The sequence below is a fragment of the Orbicella faveolata genome, unplaced genomic scaffold (genome assembly GCF_042242905.1).
Source record: "Orbicella faveolata isolate gen_17 unplaced genomic scaffold, um_ofav_v1 contig_14, whole genome shotgun sequence".
NCBI lineage: Eukaryota > Metazoa > Cnidaria > Anthozoa > Scleractinia > Merulinidae > Orbicella > Orbicella faveolata.
In genome coordinates this window covers 10,172,213-10,192,693 of record NW_028301541.1, presented here as the reverse complement: position 1 = coordinate 10,192,693, position 20,481 = coordinate 10,172,213, and the positions used below count along the sequence as shown (strand labels likewise).

Sequence of the window (20,481 nt, the reverse complement as noted above, 5' to 3'; positions counted from 1 at the left end):
CCTTTGTGGAATATCTTCTTTCATTTTACAGATATTTACGTTTTTGTATTATGCAAATTAGAAAAGTGATGACATAAATTGTTCAAGTAAAACAGTAGAATACTGGATAAAGAATATATCTACAATTATTATATGGCTAGCTCCGTGAGCGGGCAAGATGAATCAAATCCTGCGCTGTGATTGGCTACCCGAGCGGGCAAGATGGAGCTATCTTGCCGTGTCCCGCAAGAAAAATTTCCCCGAAAGCCATATAATAAATCCTCTAATGACCAAGCTTGTTCGGTCAAGATGGCTGGATATTGGCCTCGTTCTTTTTTTGCGAGTTTATGGACCTCGACTCCGTCTCGGTCCATATACACGCAAAAAAGAACTTGGCCAATATCCAGCCATCTTGACCTCACACTTGGTCAATAACCCATACTTCGTGTCCGTAGAGGTGAGGTGACGGCTTAATGAAGTGTTCGGGTTCGTAGTGCCGAGTTGCCAGTTTTATAAATTGTTCGGGTCCGTAGTGGCGAGCTGTCGGTTTTATAAAGTGTTCGGGTCCGTAGGGGTGAGCTGTCGGTTTTATAAAGTGTTCGGGTCTGTAGTGGCGAGCTGTCGGTTTTATAAAGTGTTCGGGTCTGTACTGGCGAGCTGTCGGTTTTATAAAGTGTTCGGGTCTGTACTGGCGAGCTGTCGGTTTTATAAAGTGTTCGGGTCTGTAGTGGCGAGCTGTCGGTTTTATAAAGTGTTCGGGTTCGTAGTGCCGAGGTGCCGGTTTTATAAATTGTTCGGGTCCGTAGTGGTGAGCTGTCGGTTTTATATAGTGTTCGGGTTCGTAGAGCGAGCTGTCGGTTTTATAAAGTGTTCGGGTCCGCAGTGGCGAGCTGTCGGTTTTATAAAGTGTTCAGGTCCGTAGAGCGAGCTGTCGGTTTTATAAAGTGTTCGGGTCCGTAGGAGCGAGCTGTCGGTTTTATAAAGTGTTCGGGTCCGTAGTGGCGAGCTGTCGGTTTTATAAAGTGTTCGGGTCCGTAGTGGCGAGCTGTCGGTTTTATAAAGTGTTCGGGTCCGCAGTGGCGAGCTGTAAGTTTTATAAAGTGGTCGGGTCCGTAGTGGCGAGGTGTCATTTCAATCAAATGTTTGGGCTCATAGGGGCGAGGTGGCGAGCTGTCAGTTTTACAGTGTTCCGGTCCGTAGAGGTGAGGTGTCGGTTTTAGAGAGTGTTCCGGTCTGTTGGGGCGAGGTGTCATTTTAATAACGTGGTTGTGTTTGGAGGGGCGAGGTGTCGGTTTTACAAAGCGTTTATATTTGCTATTAGTTACCTTGGCAATATTGTATAGCGTTGGACTTATCAATAAAAGAACGCCGCTAATAAATTAACGAGTTTTAATTAACCTGTCTAAAGTGCAATTGGAGAAAGAGCAATTATGAATGTTAATTGATGTTGCGTAACCTCTACGTCGTAAGTATGTCATAATAAGTCTTTCTTGAGAGTGAATCAAAGAAAATATGCTTCCGTTGAGGAAAATGACGTTGGATGATGCCGTGACGTCATACTTGTTACGCAACTTTTTGAGTTATATAATCAGAGAACCTATAAAATAGTTTGACGATCGATCAGACATCGTCAACCTTGGCTACCTGAAGGCTGTAGTCCAGTTTGGCGCAATGGATAACCAAGAGATAACCAGCCAAGGAAAGTCTAGCTCGACAGCCTTGGCGCTAGATAGCAAAAATCTCAAAGTCGACCCTCAACACAACCCAGAAGTGAAAAACGGTACATCAGCTGGCTGTCGTCTAACCCAGGAAATGTTAGACTTCTATCATCAAAAGAGCAAAGAAGAAAAGCGTTACAAGAGGGAATATGAAGAGGCTGCTTATAGAGTTTATGGAATAATCCCCGAAGGAGTTGACCCCCAGAAGTTTCGGGAAAGAATGGCCGAGCTACCAGAAAAACGGAGCTCTACGATATGAGGGCGAGTAAGTTATCGACGCAGTTCAGTCTAAAACCATAGAAAACGTATTATGGGACAAGAACAAATATTGTCTTATTGGCCATGCACTTCGAAGCTGCCCTATGGGAGTATAGCTGAAAAATGGTCATTTTAAAATTAACCACATTGGCTTGAAATAAAGTTCGTCAATGTAAATTTTAATAACTTAATTAAATATTTGACATTCTCAGCAACACAACATCGTGAGATGACCAAATTCTTCGTTGTCTGGAGAACGCAAACCGCGACGGAAAATTTTTAAAATCTCTATTTCGAATTTTTACGTTGTGTTCCATATTCAGTTTCAGGTAAAATGTAAATTTGTTTTTTAATCGAAATTGTCCTCGCCGTCGGCCTCGTAGTTAGTTAAACTCTCCAGTATTGTCTCGAATTCTCCGATGCTCCCTCGTGTTTAGGTGAGGTTATGAAGACGCGGAAAAAGTGCTCCATGGCTTATTTTAAATGTACATGTTTTGGTTAATTTTGATCTCAGTTTTGATTCCAACAATACGTGTTTCTTTTTCTTCAGGTTAGTTAACTGTATTTCAATTTATTTCCAGTTACAGCTGCAATTGTCTAGTAATATATCAAACACGAAAGACCGTGTTTGACCACATTTCCAAACGCCGAGAAAAGAGTTGAAAATACGACGCGCAGCGGAGTATTTTTGACGAACTTCGAGGTGTCTGGTATTAATGTGGTAAAACACGTCCTTTCTTGTTTGATAGATCTTCTCAATCGAAACTCGAACTAAGGAGAACATGGAGAAATAAAATTTTAAAAATCTATCCTAACTATCCTAAGTAAGATCAGATATCCAAACATCGTCACGGTCATGATTTCCTTTGTTTACTATTGATAAATTATTAATGAGTTTGAGAAGCGTGTTTCAAAGTTGTGAGTGAAATTATTAAAAACTGGATCATGGGATAATTCAATTCGAGAGTTTTCATTGGCTTGGCCATCATGGGTTATGAGCCATTACACCATGCTCTACAAATATGGTAAGCGTACGCGTGATTTGGGACGTTTTAATTTTTATTTTAGTCTAAATTCAAGCCACGCCCACAAAACAGGATCTTGGTACCTCTTAGGGATTCTTTTCAATATTTCTGACGAGCACCCCCGTCCTTTGAATTTGGGAGTTCCCCCGCCCGGGCATAGACCTCGGCTATTTCCATATCTCTTCCATTCTTGCGCGAAACATGTGGAGGCAACACCGCTGGAGATAGTTCCATAAACTATAATTAGTAGAGGGTTATCCCTCGGCTAAACAATCTCGACACATTAATAAAGTTACTATTATTTATTATTATAAACTCTATAAGCAGCATCTTCGTATTCCATTCTGTAGTGTTCTAGTTCCTTGCTGTTTTGATAGTGGAAGTCTGACATTTCCTGGTTTACAAGAAAGCCGGTTGATTTACATAACCGTATGCGTATGTTTCCGTTTGTAACTTGATCACAGGCGTAGTCAATCAATAAACAAATATCGATATCAATCGATGACAATCGATAACAATCGAAGATTGATATCGTTGGCCGATAGCAATCGATGAAAATCGATGACGAAAAAAAGTTGTGAGTTCGATTGTTATCGATTGTCAATAGTTATCGATAACGATTAATTGATCGATTGGTATTGATTGGGATTGATTGATTGGATCGGAAATCATTTTTGTCTTCTTACAAGTTACACTGATAAAATGATTGACCAAATTTGTCTGTATTAGTTTTACTGAGTTATTTTATCTTCATAGCCAGTCAGTCATCAACAAAATAACAAGAACAGTTTAGAAAAAAACTAACAGAAACATTTTGGGCTTTACATCTATCTTTGCGTAGTTTACGGCACCTGAAGAAGCTCAGCCCAGAGTAGCAGTGTAAAATCCTCCAGTATTATTGTGGCATCGGCATTTAGACGAAGCAAAAGAAACAACAGAGTCAGTGTCCTAGTGATTTCATTCATTTGCATTAGGAAACAAACGTAAGAATAGATCTCGGAGTAAGCCAGAAAGTTAAATTAAATACTTAATTGAACCAACTTGTCCGGTTCGAAATGGACCGGATATTTCGCAAGTTTTTGGACCTAGCCTGCCACTCGCGGCCCATAAACCTGCAAACGCAAGGAGAACTCGACCAATATTTCTCCAATACGGGCCTCACGCTCGTTTAATAACATGCATATCTATTTCTCAACGGGCGTATAGTTCATTTTTGTAACTATTACGAGATTTCTGCACATTTAAATTCCAAGGTGTAACTATTTTTCGATCGGACAAAAGCAAGCGTAAACATCAGCGAAATAAAGTCAAAGAGAAAAGCCAACTGTTGATCGCTTAAATGCTGCAGTTCTTTTAACTCTGTTTATTTTACCCCAAGATGGCGTTTAGGTTATTATCTCACTATTGATCAGTTACATAAAATGAGCATATTTTCCTGTACTCACCTTCAAACACAGCTCAGAAAGAAATTTTGTTCTCCAATCCGCAAAAAGTGTGTTAACGGCAAAGTACGGATAAAAATGAACGTCAACGCAGTCCAGATAAATTGAGAAAGATAATTTTAAACCCGAAAAAAATTGGTTCGAGAAATAGGTAAGGAATTAGAAACGACGATCCTGTTTGGACAAAAGGTTTCGAAAAAAGGGAACCGAAATGACGTACGCTCTTTAATCAGTTTCCTAGCAACGCACAAACAGAAAAGCAGCGAAAGTGTCGGCGAAAGTAAATAGTTACGGACAACGATTTTTGGGTAATGATTTCCGAGGATTTGTTCAAACCTCCACACGTCATCGTGCAAACTGAAGATCCTCCGAAAATGACCCGGAGAATTAACCCGACAGGACAGAGTAGACGTTTTTTGGGCTCGTCACGAAATAGAGATTGCGTGACGAGCCCAAAGAGCGTCCGACTGCCGAGTAAGGTTTGGTTTTTGAATTGCTTGTGTAATATCCATTTATGAAAGCATCCAATCATTTTCCAGATCGAGCAGCGCAAGGTCCCATGCCAATATATTTATCACGAAATATGATCACGTACTTGGTATTGTCCAGTTCGGAAATTTCTTCAATTCATGAATCTGTTCTAACTCGAAAGTAGACCTAATGCATATACTCGTAAGAGTCTGTTCTGATAGCCGCCGCCCCCTCCCCCGAAAAAAAAGTTGGCAATTTGAGAAGCGCGTGTTTTATTATCCTTTTTTTTGTTTTACAAAAGTTTGGCTGAGTCGTATTAAAGGAATGCGCGAGGACACAAGTGTAAAAATCACGAGCGAGGCTTACCGAGTGATCGTTTTCCAGCCATTTTGACTCGCGAGTCACGCTCTTAATTTATCACCCTCGCACACGCCGCGCTCGCGTGTACGTATGCCTCCGCTGGGACCGTAGTCAATCAAAAAGCCCTTGGGATAAGATGATAAAATTTCTCTCCCTGAAAACTGTCGATTTGAAGTTTAATTAAGACATAAGACTGACAAATGTTTACGGTTAGTGCTGATATATGTCTTAACAGATAAAGGTTTTACGGAAAAATATTAGAAGTTAAACAAAATTTAGAGCTATCCGGGAGTTACATTGGTGTTCCTCCACAGATAAATCAGAAACTCGACAATTTTAATATGAAGTTTCAGGTCCAGCAAGTCTTTGCCCTCGGTAAGGTTCGCCGGGGGACATAAAAGCACGGGTCCAAAACACACTGACAGGTTGCGCGCGTCCATTTTGTTCGTCTCCTTCTCTGCAATGACCCGCAAGAAATGGTTCAGCAGATACACAAGGGTCTCTCTATTGTTCTGAGGTAACTGAACCAGCAGTTTGGAGAGAACACGTTTCTGTGAGGCCAGATCCTGATCTTGGACTTGTTCCTTAGCTGCGTTAATCAGTAGCTTCGACAAGGATTCCGTTATCAAGGGCTCGGGAAGTTCTCGGAGATAATCTTTCAAAATGCCAGCGATGACATTTATATCTGGGTAGCTGTCTTCTGACAAATCCACCGTGGTGCTGTCTTCGTCGAATTGCGCCTTAAGTTGCCTCTTCCGTCGAGCGTTTCCGGAAATTCTGTACAGACCCACAGCCAGTAGGCCACGCTTCTCAATCTCGTCCACGCACTTCCGGACGATCAGCGGGACACTTGCGTTGTCATTTCGCGAGGTCACATTGAGTTGAAATCCAAACACGCCGGATATTCGATCAGACGGGGCCCGTTTAAGCAAGGTCTTCATCTCAATGAATTCCATTTTGAGATGAATCGCTCCTTGTGGATGCATACGAAACACGACATTGTGTTGTTGACCGCATCGCACAAAAGGAGACAGATTGAAAGAGGCTTTTGTCACGGGTTTGTCAAAATCGTGGCTTGCAATAAAACAAGAGAGGCACACTTCTCGGCCATGTTGGACTTCTACTTCAAATACTTCGTCCCAGGTTAGGGCTTTTGACGCCCTCTTGGTAGTTGTGAAAGCTTTTCGCTCAAAGTCCACCTCTACCGCAAAGTAGACTTTCTTTTTCTTCTCCAAAAGCTTCTTATCAGCGAAAGGTAAGTGAGTAGCCTTGATAATGTGCAAAGAGACCATACCGGAGACTGCGTGCGACGATAGCAGATTATGCCCAGTATAATCATCTGGGAATATCAAAAACCCAGTTTCTGCCTCACTTCTAAGTCGGTCGGCGTCACTCAAGTCTTGCGCGGGAAGCTGATTGGTTAAACTCTTGTCAGTTATTGACGCAAGGCTGGCGCGCCTTCTGGTGAGCTTTGGAGAGAATTTGGAGTTCTCAGGCGAGCCAGGAGAGAGCTTTGATTTGGAAGGTTCTTCCTGAACTGGCGAAAGTTTCAAATTAGGTTGTGATGAACGACTCGTGAGTCTTTTAGGTCCGCTAGGAGGCTGCAGTCCACCAGAGACGTACGAATGTAACAGCAGAGACTGCCTCTGTTGCGCCAAGATATCGTCTCGATGAGATTCGCTCTTTCGCATAGGCCTTTGGGGTGCGGAAGACTCAGTTTTGCCTCCATTCTTACTCTTTTCTGGTTCATCTGTAGCATCTGAATGAGTTCTCAACGCAAATGCGCCGAAGATTTGGCTCAAAGACAACCCTGATTCCTTCCTTGAGGGAGATGGCGCTGGTGATTTTTCCTCCATCGTTTCACTGTCTGCCGGTCCAGTCCAACTGTTCCGGTTTGATTTTCCACTCTCAGAGTTTTCACCTGTGGTCGAGCTTGTTTCTCGACTGTTTGATAATTCCGCTTTATGTGAGGCAACGGGGGATGGTGGGGGTGTAGGGAGCATCCTACGGCTCCTTGGCTCCGCTGGTAGGGAAAGCAAGGGTTTGGTAGCCGGGTGCGAACCGTTCTCGCTACGGGCATCGCTGTTAGAGCGACTTGCGCGTGTGGTGTCGCCAGGCACGGACGGAAGTCTTCGCCTTGCCTTCGGACTACCCCCGGGAGAACCCGGAGGGCTTCGTGAACTTATTCCCGAAGAATAAACTTTTAGGGATTGTTCGTTTGAAATAGTATGTTTGGTAGGAGGAGCTGGAACAGTAAAATCATCAGGGTCATCGAAAATCAAATTCACAGACGTTATTGGTGTTAAAGTACTTGACTTTCGACTGGCAATTTGAGGAGTTCTGGTTGACAAAATGATGCCATCATTGGATGGTTTTCTAATCTGCGGATTCTCGGCTTTATTCAAGTCTCGCTGTTTGTGCAGAGAGCCGTTCGAGTGGCCAGAGTCTTCGGGAGATGGCTCGCTGTTGTTTTCACCGTGCTCAAAATGTCTCTTGCTTTTCTTCGATCGATTATTTTGCGCACGAATAGCGTTGATAAGATCTTCAATGGTCGCCGAATTTTCCGAATGATTTGACGATTTTAAGATGTCCCGATGCTCATTTGCATTTTTGTCCACTTTCAAATTTTCCGTTTGTGTTTGCTCAGTTTGTTTACCTTTGTTGCTTGGCTCTTTATAATCATTTGCCCGAGACTGCTTGTTTTTGATTTTTAAAGCCTTCGAGGTAGCCTTCTCTCCATTAGTTGTTAGAGAACTGAAAGCATCGCCAACGGAAGAACTGCTTTTGATTAAGAAAGCATTTATTCGAATCGTTAAAATCAATTTTCGCGGAGCCTGAATCATTCGCACTACATCATCCAGGCTGAATCCGTCGATGTCGACGTAATTAACTGCAATGATTTCATCTCCAACTTTGAGCAAACCGTTTGCGTCGACAATGCTCCCTTGCGTAACACGCGAAACAAATATTCCCTGCTTGATAAATGATCCATCTCCTTGTCGAATAAAAAATCCCAGCGGCGACGCGCTATTTTTAACAATCACCACATTACGGATAATACACATCCCTGAATCGTCCAAGTGGTCGCCATATTTCACCTCAGCTGCGTGTCTCGAAAAGTCGCCAGTATAATTCGCTCCAAGCTTGTAATTCGCTCGATGCGGAATTTTTCTTTTTGTTATGTCCGTTTGACAAGTGGCGATATCGTCCTCATTGTCCACCGCCTGTATTCTTGCAATAATATCAGAAGTTAAAACTCTATGTACTGTGTTTTGCGTTGTTTCTGACATTTCGCAGGTAGCAGTTGATTTCGTCCCCGAAGGCTTCTCTTCGAAGCTAAATTTGATTTCGCTCAATTCGTTTGACACTGTTGTCAAGTTTGTAGTACGTAAATTTCCATTCTGTTGCGTCAATGTTTTCGCCTCCCACATTTCGACAATTAAACCAGCAATATAAAACTTCACCTAAAGGTCAGGTTGGTTGACGGGATCAATCAAATGTACGGAAACCACATTTCGTGTTCACAGAGCAAAACCCCTACTCCTCCGTCACTAAGCATTTACGGGTTTCGCTGGGGCAACGTGTTAGCTTCAATGGATCTCAAGAACTTTCAATATCCTTTTGTTAAAAGCTTATTTCCACTTAAAACCCCCAGCGGGTTAAACTTCACACCTCACGTGTGTACATAACCACTGAGAACAGCCCAGGTCAACGTTTGTATTGTGCTCGCATAATTACAAAAAATTTGCATTATGTCGCGAAGATTTTTGCTATCGGAAAAATAAGCGAATTAATGACGACAATATTCCGGTCTAATAACAGGAAGCATGAGTCTTTTTTTAGCTAATACTTTATTTTGGCTGTTTCTAAAACTGCATGAAAATAAGCCTTCAATATCTACTGGAGTCCCACTGCAGTCAGTCGGTAAACAAAAAATATTAGACCTTGCCTTGTGCATACAATACATTTCAAAACAGTTTATTGGGCTAAACATACTACCATATAAAACCCTACGGGCACTCTATATGCTAAATTGTGTTTAGATAATAAACGAAAATAAAAACTTTTGCCGTTGGTCAATAAGTTTATTGAATTTTAGGAGGCCGACCTTTTAGCAGACTGGCGCAAAAAGAGGCAAAACACAACGTAGGTGTAATATTGCTCGTCTCAATTTACTGACAATTTGAGATATGTTCATCCTATTTGAGAAGTCTAGTTCTTACTCAAATTTCAGCGTTTAAAGTCGACGGCATTTAAAGTTATGATTATTACTGAATAGACAAATGAAGACAAGAATAGCTTATACATAATGATAGTTTATTAATAATAAAGAAATTAAAAAAATAATAATAATTGCCAGCATCGGTGTCAGTGGCTTTAGGAAGCGCAATATTTAAATGATATTACGTTTCGTTTCAAACTATTTAAATATTCAGTCTTAAGTCTAAACTCCAATATCAAATTCAAGGGATTTATAAATGCCGGCTAGAAAGGAACTATTAAGCATATACAAAAATAAATTTTTGATTATGAGTTATTAAATGAGACTGAACAAATCAACTAAGATGATGCTTTCATATAATGAACTTTCCGAGTTGCAATGTAACTAAAGTGTAGCTAAAATTCGCCGTTTACATTGCGGCTTAACATGGTTCAATAATTTCTATTAGAGAATGAAATCAAGACTGAGAAGAGCATCACTGACTTTTGTTTTTAAAGATGAATTAAACACGTTTAACTGGGAAAGTGCAATTCGTCAGTGCTAAAAGCATTCTATAGCATTCTATAAACATGTATAAATATAGCACAAGGAAGAACGAAGTCCAGTTCCGTCTGTAATAACACGAGCGATTAGATCACGGGCCTTTGCGTGCTGGAGTCCGGAATGTTTAACCGCGAGTAAGTTTACATATAGAATTGGATGACACGGAGTCCAATTACGATCATTTAATCTTAGTAAGTAAGAAAAAAACAATTCCTTGTTGAAGAGAAACATTACAGTTGTGTTTGTTTTATAACGAAAGGCGCGCATTGTCTATTTACAGGTATCAAGCTTACGTTCCATCTGCTCTACAAAGAAGAAATTTGAAAACGCAGCTTTAGTTCTACGAATAGGCCTACCGTCCGTAATAATCCAGAGAAATTGTCCACACAAGGTTTTTTGGAAAACGATGACGTCACGATAGTCATGTGATTAACTCTACCCCACAAGGAAACACTTATATGGTTTCCGCCGCCGGTGATTGTTGCGTTATAAAATTCCCCTGGCGTAGTGTGGACGGAAAACATTCCATTCGTTTTCAGAGTGAAAACGCTGTTTTCAAATTTCTCCGGCGTAGTTCCATTACTGTCCAAACATAGTCTAAACTGCCAGTAACAAATCAATCGATTTTTGAGTGACGGTTTAAATCACATCTATTATGCAGTATATAATATGCAATACTATGAACCAGCATACAACAAAATTCCTAACTTGTTTTCTGCTCCATTTTCTTGCCTTCAAAAGTCATTCACCAAATAGTGGCATTCTGTTAACTGACTTCTGTGTACATTTCCCGCGGTTTCGTTCCCCGTCGCGGTCGTGGCCTGGGCACTGAGGCGCTGTGTTTCGGTGACTTTCTCAACGCGTGATATTTCCACGCCTCAGATATCTGTTTGATCTGAAAGGAAAACCGACAATGAATTTGGGTGGGATAGCCTAGTGCACGCAAGCACACTACGTGAATCACTCGCTATCCCTCGCGCGCACAAGCGCGGATACAAGCTCCCGCACTCTCGTGATCGCGTTCACGCACTCAAATATAAAACAGAATCCATGGACCAGCTCTTCCACATGACACCAGAGACACAATGGAAATGACCAAGGCCTCCATGTGTCACACGGGTTATTTGATTTCGCGAATTTCATACCATGAATAAAGTCTGTAGTGCTGTCTACAATACTTCTCACCTAAGGTTACTGTACAAATTTGCGTAATCAGCGAAAAAAAAAAAGAAAGGCTTGTTTACAGCTTAGCCAATTTGAGATTACAAGCGAATTCAAAACTGAATTAAGGACAAGCGACCTGTCTTGTCTTGTCTTGTCTTGTCTTGCATTGAGGAAATAGCATGCTTCATTAACAGGGCATTAACACGGCAATTTTGTTCATTTTGCTGCATCCTTGAACAAAATAGTGCCAAAATTTTTGATTAACTATCTTGGCCCCTTACTGTACCAAAAGATTCCTGGACCACTGGACAAAGAATACAGTTACAGGTAAATCGTTGAAGGAAAAGTTTTTTTTTCTCAAGTTTGACCCGTTTTTCCACGACGATAGAGCCTAAAAACATTTGGCAGACATTTACAACTTAACATCCCAACCTTTTATTGCTTCAGTGCGCAAATATTATAGACCATTATATTTAGGTTTCCATCAAGAAGTTTGGACTTTTTGAAGTCATGCCCAAACGTCTGACAAACGCAGGGGAGGGGGGGTGGGGAGGAGGATGAAAGGGCTTGGAATTGACATACATGTCCAATTGATTGAGCCGAAAGCATTGGCACTGTAAGGTTTAATATATTTCAACTTACTGGAATCATTTTGTCCTTGTCATTGTCAAGCTCTACTTGTTTAAGCTCCTCGGGTGTTAACAGTGCAAGTCTGACATGTTTGATGACATTCTGTGCCACTTCAGCAAGCGACTTACTAAGAACCACCTTAAACAGGAAACAAATGTCTAATTTATTAAGGTTTTATAACATTGATTAGGTCATAGACTAATACACTATTTCGATTGGGCAAATCATGTAGTAACGGTGGTGGGACTGGGTGCAAACTGGAAAATATGGGTGCCATCTCAGATGCTACAAGCTTGATTGGGTGCAAAACCACTACAATTCGTTGAGGTGACTCGGGATTCTGTAGCAACAAACAACTACACCCCCCACCCTCCACCGGCAGCATCCAATGCTCGTCCTTCAGGGACAATCCTCAAAACTTAATGGGTTGCTGTACTAGTTGAATGTGTATAACACTAGTAAATAAATACTCCTTGGTATAGAGAGGCAATGCATTCAGGAATAAAGAATTTAGCACAAAAACACAACACAATGGCCATATTCCAGTGTTCTCACCATTAAGTCACAGCATCACTGAAAAATAACACAATGACCCAATACATTGTACAAATCAACCAATAAACCAAATCTTACAGAATTAACTGTGGCCCATTCCCTCACAGCAACAAGAATTTCCAGCTCATCCATCATCAGCTTGTCACTTTGCAGCAGTAAAGACAAGGCTTCCTCAGACAGTTCATGAAATCCTTTAGTTCTGAAGACACTCTCTGTGTTTTCTTCAATGAAATCCAAACAGCGCTCTCTAAGCTCTTCCTGATCATAGGTAACGGCAATCTAGACAGTGTAACGTCATCATTACTATCTATCACAACGTATTACAACAGCCAATTCTAGACTGTAAAATTATTTAAATTGTAAACTAGAAGAATTGACTTGGCCCCATTCAATTGATTGCAGCTATTGAATAATAATAATAATATATATAGCTATTTTAAGAAATGTTGAAAGTTTTTAGTGGTCAATGTGTTTTTAGTGTCAACAAGCAAGTTCTCAGGCATGCTGCTTAAATTGAAAGAAAGAAATACTTCAAATATTTCAAACATAGCAGGATTAAAAATCCCAACTGAAGGGAGGCAGACCAGTTGGCTATTTACAAGCAAGACCGAGCAGTTGAACTAGGGTCTACCGAGAAACAACTCCAGCTTAGTGGTCAGAGTAGGACTTGAACCCACTACCTCCAGATTTCAAGTCCAGTGCCCTAACTACTTGGCCATGCCGCCTCCCTTGCACACAGTGTAAACAATGTTCAGGACTTTAGTAACAGGTCAGCCATTGCACTTTCCTTAGCTTGGTAACAAATGAGTTTATCCACATGTATTTCTTTAGGTTCCAGTAAGGGTTATACATTAAATAATTAATAAGTTAGTGTTAGCGTTTTTTTGGGTATTGCCTCTGCAAGAATTTTCATTTAAAAATGTTAATACAACATATTATTCAACTATCATGCCATTTTACCATATTGCATGCAGGTCAGGAAAACAAGCAGAAAATGAACCTGTTAATTGCACTGTACATAAGAGTCATATTTAGTTTTTATCTTTAATTTGTATAAATGGTATGCAATCAGTATGATTTTCTAATGATGCAGGATGTATTACTAGAAAGTAGGATAACGGTGGAATAATGAAGCGCTTATTCGATGATGCATTATTGGACATTTTGCTCATTCAGAACTCGCAAAGTATCCATGTGTATTCACTTGTCTGACAGTATATGTTGAACCATCAAATAAGATGTATTATACACAAATGATACCAAGTCAAAATGGTAAATTATTAATAACATATTTAAACTAAACATAACTAATAATTTACAGTTCCAAGTGACTGAACTTTAAATTACCTGCATAGCTTCTGATGCCGTCTCTATTGCAAGAGTTTCACCAATGAACTGCTCACAAATCTGTCATGTAATGAAATAAAATTACAAAATCAATAAAACATGAGATAACTTATTCACTTTAAAGGACATTGACCTCTCTTATTGCACCCTGATTACTGGAGCTGCAACTAGGACTGATGCCTTAATCTTCAATTTTTACTGAAGGCACAGCTAAAAGGTTAATGTGCCAGGTTTGAGTGTATTATATTAAATAAAATGAACAATATATGCTGTGCACTCAAGACAGTTCAGAACTTGTATTTTAAAAAACTGTTCATGTATCTAGATACATGTACTCTCATCTGATGATGACATGATCAAGGCCTCAACATGTACATGTATGCACCTTTTGTAGTTGCTCTAAATTGTACTCCATGGCTGAGCCCATGACTTCCATCACCTTAAAAAAAATATAATTTATTTAATGTAAGTACTGTTAGTATCAGTAATAAGGAAGTAGTTAACACAGCTGTCATTATGTAAAATTTGTTACTTCTGAATGCATTGCTTCTCTGTTAACAGTATTATACATGTGTACAACTTACAGCAACCTGACAAATTCTGTGGGAATACCCCTCAGGGAAAAGCTTCGGATCCTAGGGGAGCAGTGCAGTAGCTTGTTGATACAAAATACATCTCTAACGACCTGTGGAAGTTTTGCACCTGATAAAGTTTGCACTATGAGGTTAAACATACTTATTTAATGATGAGGAGCATGTTGCTCAGCAGTTGGCAAGCCATTGGCGTGGCGTTGGCGTGGCTTTGGCATGGCATTGGCATAGCATTGGTGCCTATTTATTTAGCATTATTTTTTTGTTGGCATACTGTGGTATTATCAAAGTTAAATTAAATATCTCCTGTCATTTTTTTCAAGCTCATTTACCCTAAAAGGTACTGGAATGCTCTTGCTGTGGACCTCATGAGGCCGCACACCCTAAGAAGGGCCAAAACTGCTTTTTAACCCAGCCCTAAAAGGTTCAATGAACACCAGGGATTTTGCATTGTCATCGAGCAGAGATCAGTTAAGATGTACATGTATGCTCAAGCAGTAATTACAAAACTTTAAAAAGAACATTATTTTCCACTTACATTCTTGCTGTTTAGAGTGCATGTATTGGTGTAAAGAAATTCCAACATTGACATAAAGATTTCTGGTGTAACATCTGCTAGGACTAGTGGTATATCCTGTTGATCACCCTTTGGTCGGACATTGTCTTTCTGATCTGAAAGCATTGCCTGGAAAACTTCACACCTGTATTATGTACATATAAAGTATATTAGACTTCCAAGGATTTTACAAGTGCTAGCAAGACTGCACAGTACTGTATATAGTTTCAACAAAGGAACCATTTTACTTATTATTTAATATTATAATTATCAATTAAATACATGTAATAATCAGTCTTACCTTGCCATAAGAATTGCTTTGTTAGCACGGATCACTTTTCTATTGGGCCCCACGATGAACTTGACATCACTATAGCAAGGAACAAAACTTAGTCATATTTTCTCAGTCAACATTTTCAGATCATGTGTACTATTGGCATCCTGGCTGAGTGTTGATCGATACCCTTGATTAACCCTCGATCAACACTCACTCGACATCTCAACCAACACTCAATCAACATCTCCATGTTCGATACTCTGTTGATACTCGATCGACATCTTGGTTAACAGTCAATCAACAATCTAATAATTTTTGCAGACATGCATTTGAGTGTCAATTGATACGTGAGTCAGTCCACACTGACTAACAGCTATCGACCGACTGTCGTTCAAGTGTTGATCAAGTGTCAGTCGAGATGTCGAGGGAGTGTAAATCTAGTATCAACCGAGTATTGATTGAGGTGTCGATGAAGATGTCGATCGAGTGTCAATCATGGGTTGATCCAGGGTATCGATAAACACTCAACAACAGCTAGATCTCTTTAGTACACATGATCCATGTTTTCAATGGTAACAACCATAGCAACAACAATTCAACAGAAACCAAAAGTAATGCAGAACTGTCTCTGCTTTATTTTACCATGGTCTGTGATTGGCTTTGAACACTCAACAAATCCAAAGCAGAATCATACATGTATACTATAACACCACCTTAATCAGAAGCATAAACCAAAATCTCACTGGTAATGCTAAGTATGAGTCTTCTATGATTTGCCATTCTCATTATTCTGTTCTGGTTTATAATACAAAGGTTATCAAAACCTTCTCCAGCACTTGATCCAGACTTTCTGTCTTTGCTCTTAAAGTGCATTGTATTTTGTACAAACTGTTGCAAATTTATAGGTCTGCAACCACTTCAAATAAAAGGAGACTTAAGCCTGATCTTTTGGACTATTACAAAGCATTTCAGTTAAATATAGCAACTCCAGGAAATTAAGAACTAGCTAAGGGACCATAGCAGCTGTGACTAGAGCACCATTAACCATGTCCGAGGGGGGCAAATACCGCAATATCGCAAAAAAGTCGCCAAATACCACAATTCTTCAATAACAAATTCAAACTCGATGTCGCACTGAAACCACTACATAATGCTGTATGTCACGTTGAAAGCAGTAATAACACAGAAATAACAATTAGGAATTTTTTAATGAACGTCAACTCAGGTTATTTTAGATTTAGACAAAATAAACAAAGAAGTAACACCCACTGGCGTGTTGGCTAATAATTGACAAATAATAAATTACCCTTTTCTGATTGGAAACTAGAGAAGATTCCCAAAACATTGGAGGACTTTGAGGATAATTTTTAAAACCATCCAAAATTCACAGTAAAAAACCGCATCCCGCAGGTTTGTTTAAATACCACAATACTGCAATTTGAGATTAAAATTACCAAAATACTGCAAGAAAAATTGTCCAGTACCGCAAACCCCAATGTACCCCTGATGTTTGAAGGGCTCTGTCAGCCCTGTAACCACACCACCACAAGGAAACGATGAGAGCATAGCAGAAGTGTGGATAAGTAGAGATTGAGGGAACATTTTCCTTTCTTCCTCTAGTTCTTGAGTGCTCTCATATAATAGGTTAAACAAGGCAGCTATAATGATTTCATATTATTATAAAACAGAGTTTGGAACTCATAAATAAAGAAAGAAAAATAAAATAAAGCGTGATATAGCCCCTGTTGAATTAAAGAAACAATTTGTTAACGAATATAGCTTTCCGTGATGGACTCTGAAGACTGTCACAAAACTGAAAGGATTTCATGTGAGCGAGTCAGTATCAACGAGGCTCAAAACGTTTTATTGAAATAAGAGTCAACACAGAGAAGCACTTCACGAGAAGGCAACGAAATTCAAGCTTAAGGTTAGGCTTAAAACTGTTTGCACAGCGATCATGTTAATTTACGATGGAACGTTCCAAACCTGAATTCCTTCTTGTCGATGATTCCTCTCATGTCGTCTGCGAATGCCCAAGGGCATCCAGGGATCGTGCGTTCTTGTGTCATTGTTGATTAGAATGAAGGAGAACTAATCATGCTCACATTTCGACTATAAGCTCTCGAAAACTGTTGTTTAACAACAACATCGAAAGTCCGCGTTTCACACTTTCTGCTAGGCGACCAACAACAACAACACTCCCTTGGAGGCTGGGAACGAGGGAGTACAGTCCTGCGACAAAGTGAATCAAAGTGCTCTATGAGCAAGCCGGTGAATTTCACACGGAATGATGAGCTAACTATGGAGGTATATCTATGACAAAATTCAGTACTCAGTTATTGATATCAAATTATCCAAATTGTACATGCATCGATCAAAAGCTGAATGGCAACTAGCTGATTCTACAAATGGTCATTACGCAAACAGGCATCGCGCTAAAAGGCATCACTCGAAAAGGCATCACGCTTAAAGGCATCAAACTGAAGGGCATCACGGGAAAAGGCATCACGCTGAAGGGAATCACGGGAAAAGGCATCACGCTGAAGGGAATCACGGGAAAAGGCATCACGCTAAAAGGCATCACACTGAAAGGCATCACTCGAAAAGGCGTCACGCATAAAGACATCATGCTAAAAGGTATCACGCCTAAAGGCATCATACAAAAAGGCATTACGCTAAAAGGCATCACGCGAAAAGGTATCACGCAACAAGGTATCACGTGAAAGGTATTACACTTACTAAACGGTACCACGCGAAAAGGCATCACGCAAACAGGCATCGCGCAAAAAGGCATAACGCTTCTGCTTGTGTCTCCACACGTAATCTCCCTCTCCCACCATAATAAAGGATAGAGGTATATCTATGACAAAATTCAGTACATAGTAATTGATGTCAATTCATCCAAATTGTACGTGCATCCATTCAAAGCGGAATGGCAACAAGTCGATTCTACAAATAGTCATTACGCAAACAGGCATCACATAAAAAGGCATCACGCAAAATGGCATCACGCGAAAAAGCATCACGCGAAAAGGCACCACGCAAAATGGCATCACGCGTAAAGGCATCACGCGAAAAGGCATCACGTTGAAAGGCATCACGCAAAAGGCATCACGTGAAAAGGTATCACACAAAATGGCATCACGCATAAAGGCATCACGCGAAAAGACATCACGTTGAAAGGCATCAAGCCAAAGGTTATCACGCGAAAAGGCGTCACGCGTAAAGGTATCAAGCTGAAAGGCATCACGCAAAAAGGCATGCATCACGCTAAAAGGCATCACGCTTTAAGGCATCACGGTTGAAGGCACCACGCTAAAAGGTATCACGCTGAAAGGCATCACACAAAAAGGCGTCACGCGAAAATGCATCGAGCGAAACGGCATCAAACGAAAAGGCATCACGCGAAAAGATATCAAGCAAAAAGCCACCTTTGCAAAAATTATATGGAATCCGGGACTTACTCTTGTTATTCGTTTCTGCTCCTCCCGTCAATTTCCATGGGATAGAATCGCGTATTGTCTCGTTTTCTTAACCCTTTTTTAAATCTCAAACGAGATATATTAACTCAGACCTTGTGGCAAAAACTACAGAGAGCTCAAGTTGACCGGATGGGACAAAACTATCTGCGAAACAAATACTTTGCAAGCAATACCCAAATTTTCAAAATCGCAAAATTTGACAATCACAAACAAAAGCCTAAATTTTCGAAGCAGCTCATATGGGATAGCTTTGAGGACATCAATTGTTCTTTCGATTGCTGTTTTGAGATATGATTTATTTCGTGTCATTTACAATAGCCAAAAAATAAGAAATTTAGGAAAATTTTGAGATTAAATTACTGTACTTGGTGAAGTTGGAAAACAGAATTCTAATGCAATTTTGCGAAAGACAAAACATGTGGAAAACCTGGCTAGAGTTTCAGTTAACATACCAAAGGCTTACTGCCTGTGAGATAATAAACTTGTCAAAGACATTTTAGAACAGTCTTACCTTTAAATTTGTTGAACTGTGAAGCGGAAAACAGTGGAAGCTCAATCTGAAGTTCTCCCAGGCTTATGTAAAGCGGCAGGTAATTCACGTCAAATGCACACAGTTAATGGCTAGATATTTATGTAGTAATTATGGAATTTTAAAGTTGAAGACGTGTGGGTAGCTACGAGTGATTGGCTATTGATACAGATGTGTAATTCGTTTACTCCTGATGGAAAAGTTGGTCTATTGCTTGTTATACTTGAATTTAATCAAAATTGTTACAATCTCCAATTACGAGACAATTTTATTTCACTGCGTTGAATTGCTTTCAATTGTTGGATAAAGTATAAAAAGCAACTTTTCGATTCGTTTTTGAAGTCGTTACAACATGATGAATGGGAAAAACAAATTTTTGTTTTGTTTTATACTTCTATTAAACGGCCAGGGAGATAAGAAGTTGGACGTTTTTAGCCAGATGAAGGTAAAAGAATTACAAAGTGGAACACTATTAAAACATTTAAGCAGAATTTAATTAAAACAATCACAAAACAAAGTTTCGAAGCGTTTTAGTTTGTTTGTACAGCACACGAGCCAGTGTTGGGTTGACAGACACGTCGCGTCTGCACTAGCCTGCGGAGCATTCTTTTCCGTTTCCTTTCATGTAGGCAGTAGTCGCGCGAGGGCACGGGAACAGCCTAACCCTACCTCCACCCCCTCCCCCTGTTTCTAACTTTTTGCGCTCGCCCCATCCGTTCGCAAGACTTCCCCTTGGCTCTCGCTTTCTCCCGCTCAGAGGAAACGGAAAAGACTGCTACGCAGGCTACGTCTGTACACATAATTGTTTCTTTGGCTTTTGTTGACGTTATGGACCTTATTATAACCATCATTGTTTTTCCTTTTTCTTCACTTGCATTTGTTGGTACTTATATTTGATAAACTGAAAACTGGGTCACGCCAACGTTGTTTTGTTTTCGTGTGAAACTCTATTAAACGGCCACCTCTATTAGCGGCCAGATGTCTCGTCCTCCAGAGTGGCCGCTTAATAGAGGTTCGACTGTGTTTGCAGACTTTGTATGTTCAGCTTTAGTGGCATTTGCACCATTTGACATCTTTTTCTAAGCTTAATTTTTCAATGAATAAGTTCCCTTATGCTGTGGAACTGTAAGGCAGCGTTCAGACCACGCCAAAAAAAATTTGAAAACACAGCTTTATTTTTACGGTTAAGCCTACTGTCCACACTAATCCGTCACGAAAAGGGAGCTATTCAAAAACGCTCTTCAAACCGGAGGAATTTGAAAACGCCGGCTTTTCGTTTTAAAGTGGACGGAAACATTTTGAAAACAAAGCTGTTTGAAAACGATAACCTCAC

General features: G+C 40.2%; 3 protein-coding genes across 3 annotated transcripts in view; 1 reads left to right on the top strand and 2 right to left on the bottom strand.

Moving 5' to 3' along the window:
* Positions 1 to 5,148: 5,148 nt before the first annotated feature.
* On the bottom strand, positions 5,149 to 8,969 carry LOC110041391 (uncharacterized). The gene has a single exon (XM_020746669.2). It carries the CDS (start codon positions 8,682 to 8,684, stop codon positions 5,535 to 5,537), a length of 3,150 nt encoding a protein of 1,049 aa, XP_020602328.2. The 5' UTR covers positions 8,685 to 8,969; the 3' UTR covers positions 5,149 to 5,534.
* Positions 8,970 to 9,297: 328 nt separating this feature from the next.
* On the bottom strand, positions 9,298 to 17,349 carry LOC110041366 (BTB/POZ domain-containing protein 19-like). Its single transcript, XM_020746644.2, has 8 exons — positions 17,124 to 17,349; positions 15,162 to 15,230; positions 14,843 to 15,005; positions 14,100 to 14,153; positions 13,715 to 13,774; positions 12,446 to 12,646; positions 11,825 to 11,950; positions 9,298 to 10,913 (listed from the first exon to the last, which is right to left on the bottom strand). The coding sequence occupies exons 1-8, from the start codon at positions 17,204 to 17,206 to the stop codon at positions 10,785 to 10,787; spliced, it is 885 nt and encodes a 294-aa protein (XP_020602303.2). The 5' UTR covers positions 17,207 to 17,349; the 3' UTR covers positions 9,298 to 10,784.
* A 3,026-nt stretch (positions 17,350 to 20,375) lies between these two features.
* LOC110041374 (uncharacterized) overlaps positions 20,376 to 20,481 on the top strand; it is a 66,973-nt gene continuing 66,867 nt past the window's right edge. The window contains exon 1 of the mRNA XM_089286560.1: positions 20,376 to 20,423. The gene's annotated coding sequence lies outside the window, so the exon portion shown is untranslated. The remainder of the gene's footprint in view (positions 20,424 to 20,481) is intronic.

Coding starts and splice junctions, on each gene's coding strand:
- LOC110041391 (XM_020746669.2), bottom strand. CDS start 8,684: ATGTGGGAGGCGAAAACATTGACGCAACAGAATGGAAATTTACGTACT.
- LOC110041366 (XM_020746644.2), bottom strand. CDS start 17,206: ATGACACAAGAACGCACGATCCCTGGATGCCCTTGGGCATTCGCAGAC. Junction 15,006..15,161: donor AAAGCAATTCTTATGGCAAG/GTAAGACTGATT, acceptor TACATAATACAG/GTGTGAAGTTTTCCAGGCAA. Junction 12,647..13,714: donor CGGCATCAGAAGCTATGCAG/GTAATTTAAAGT, acceptor TACACTGTCTAG/ATTGCCGTTACCTATGATCA.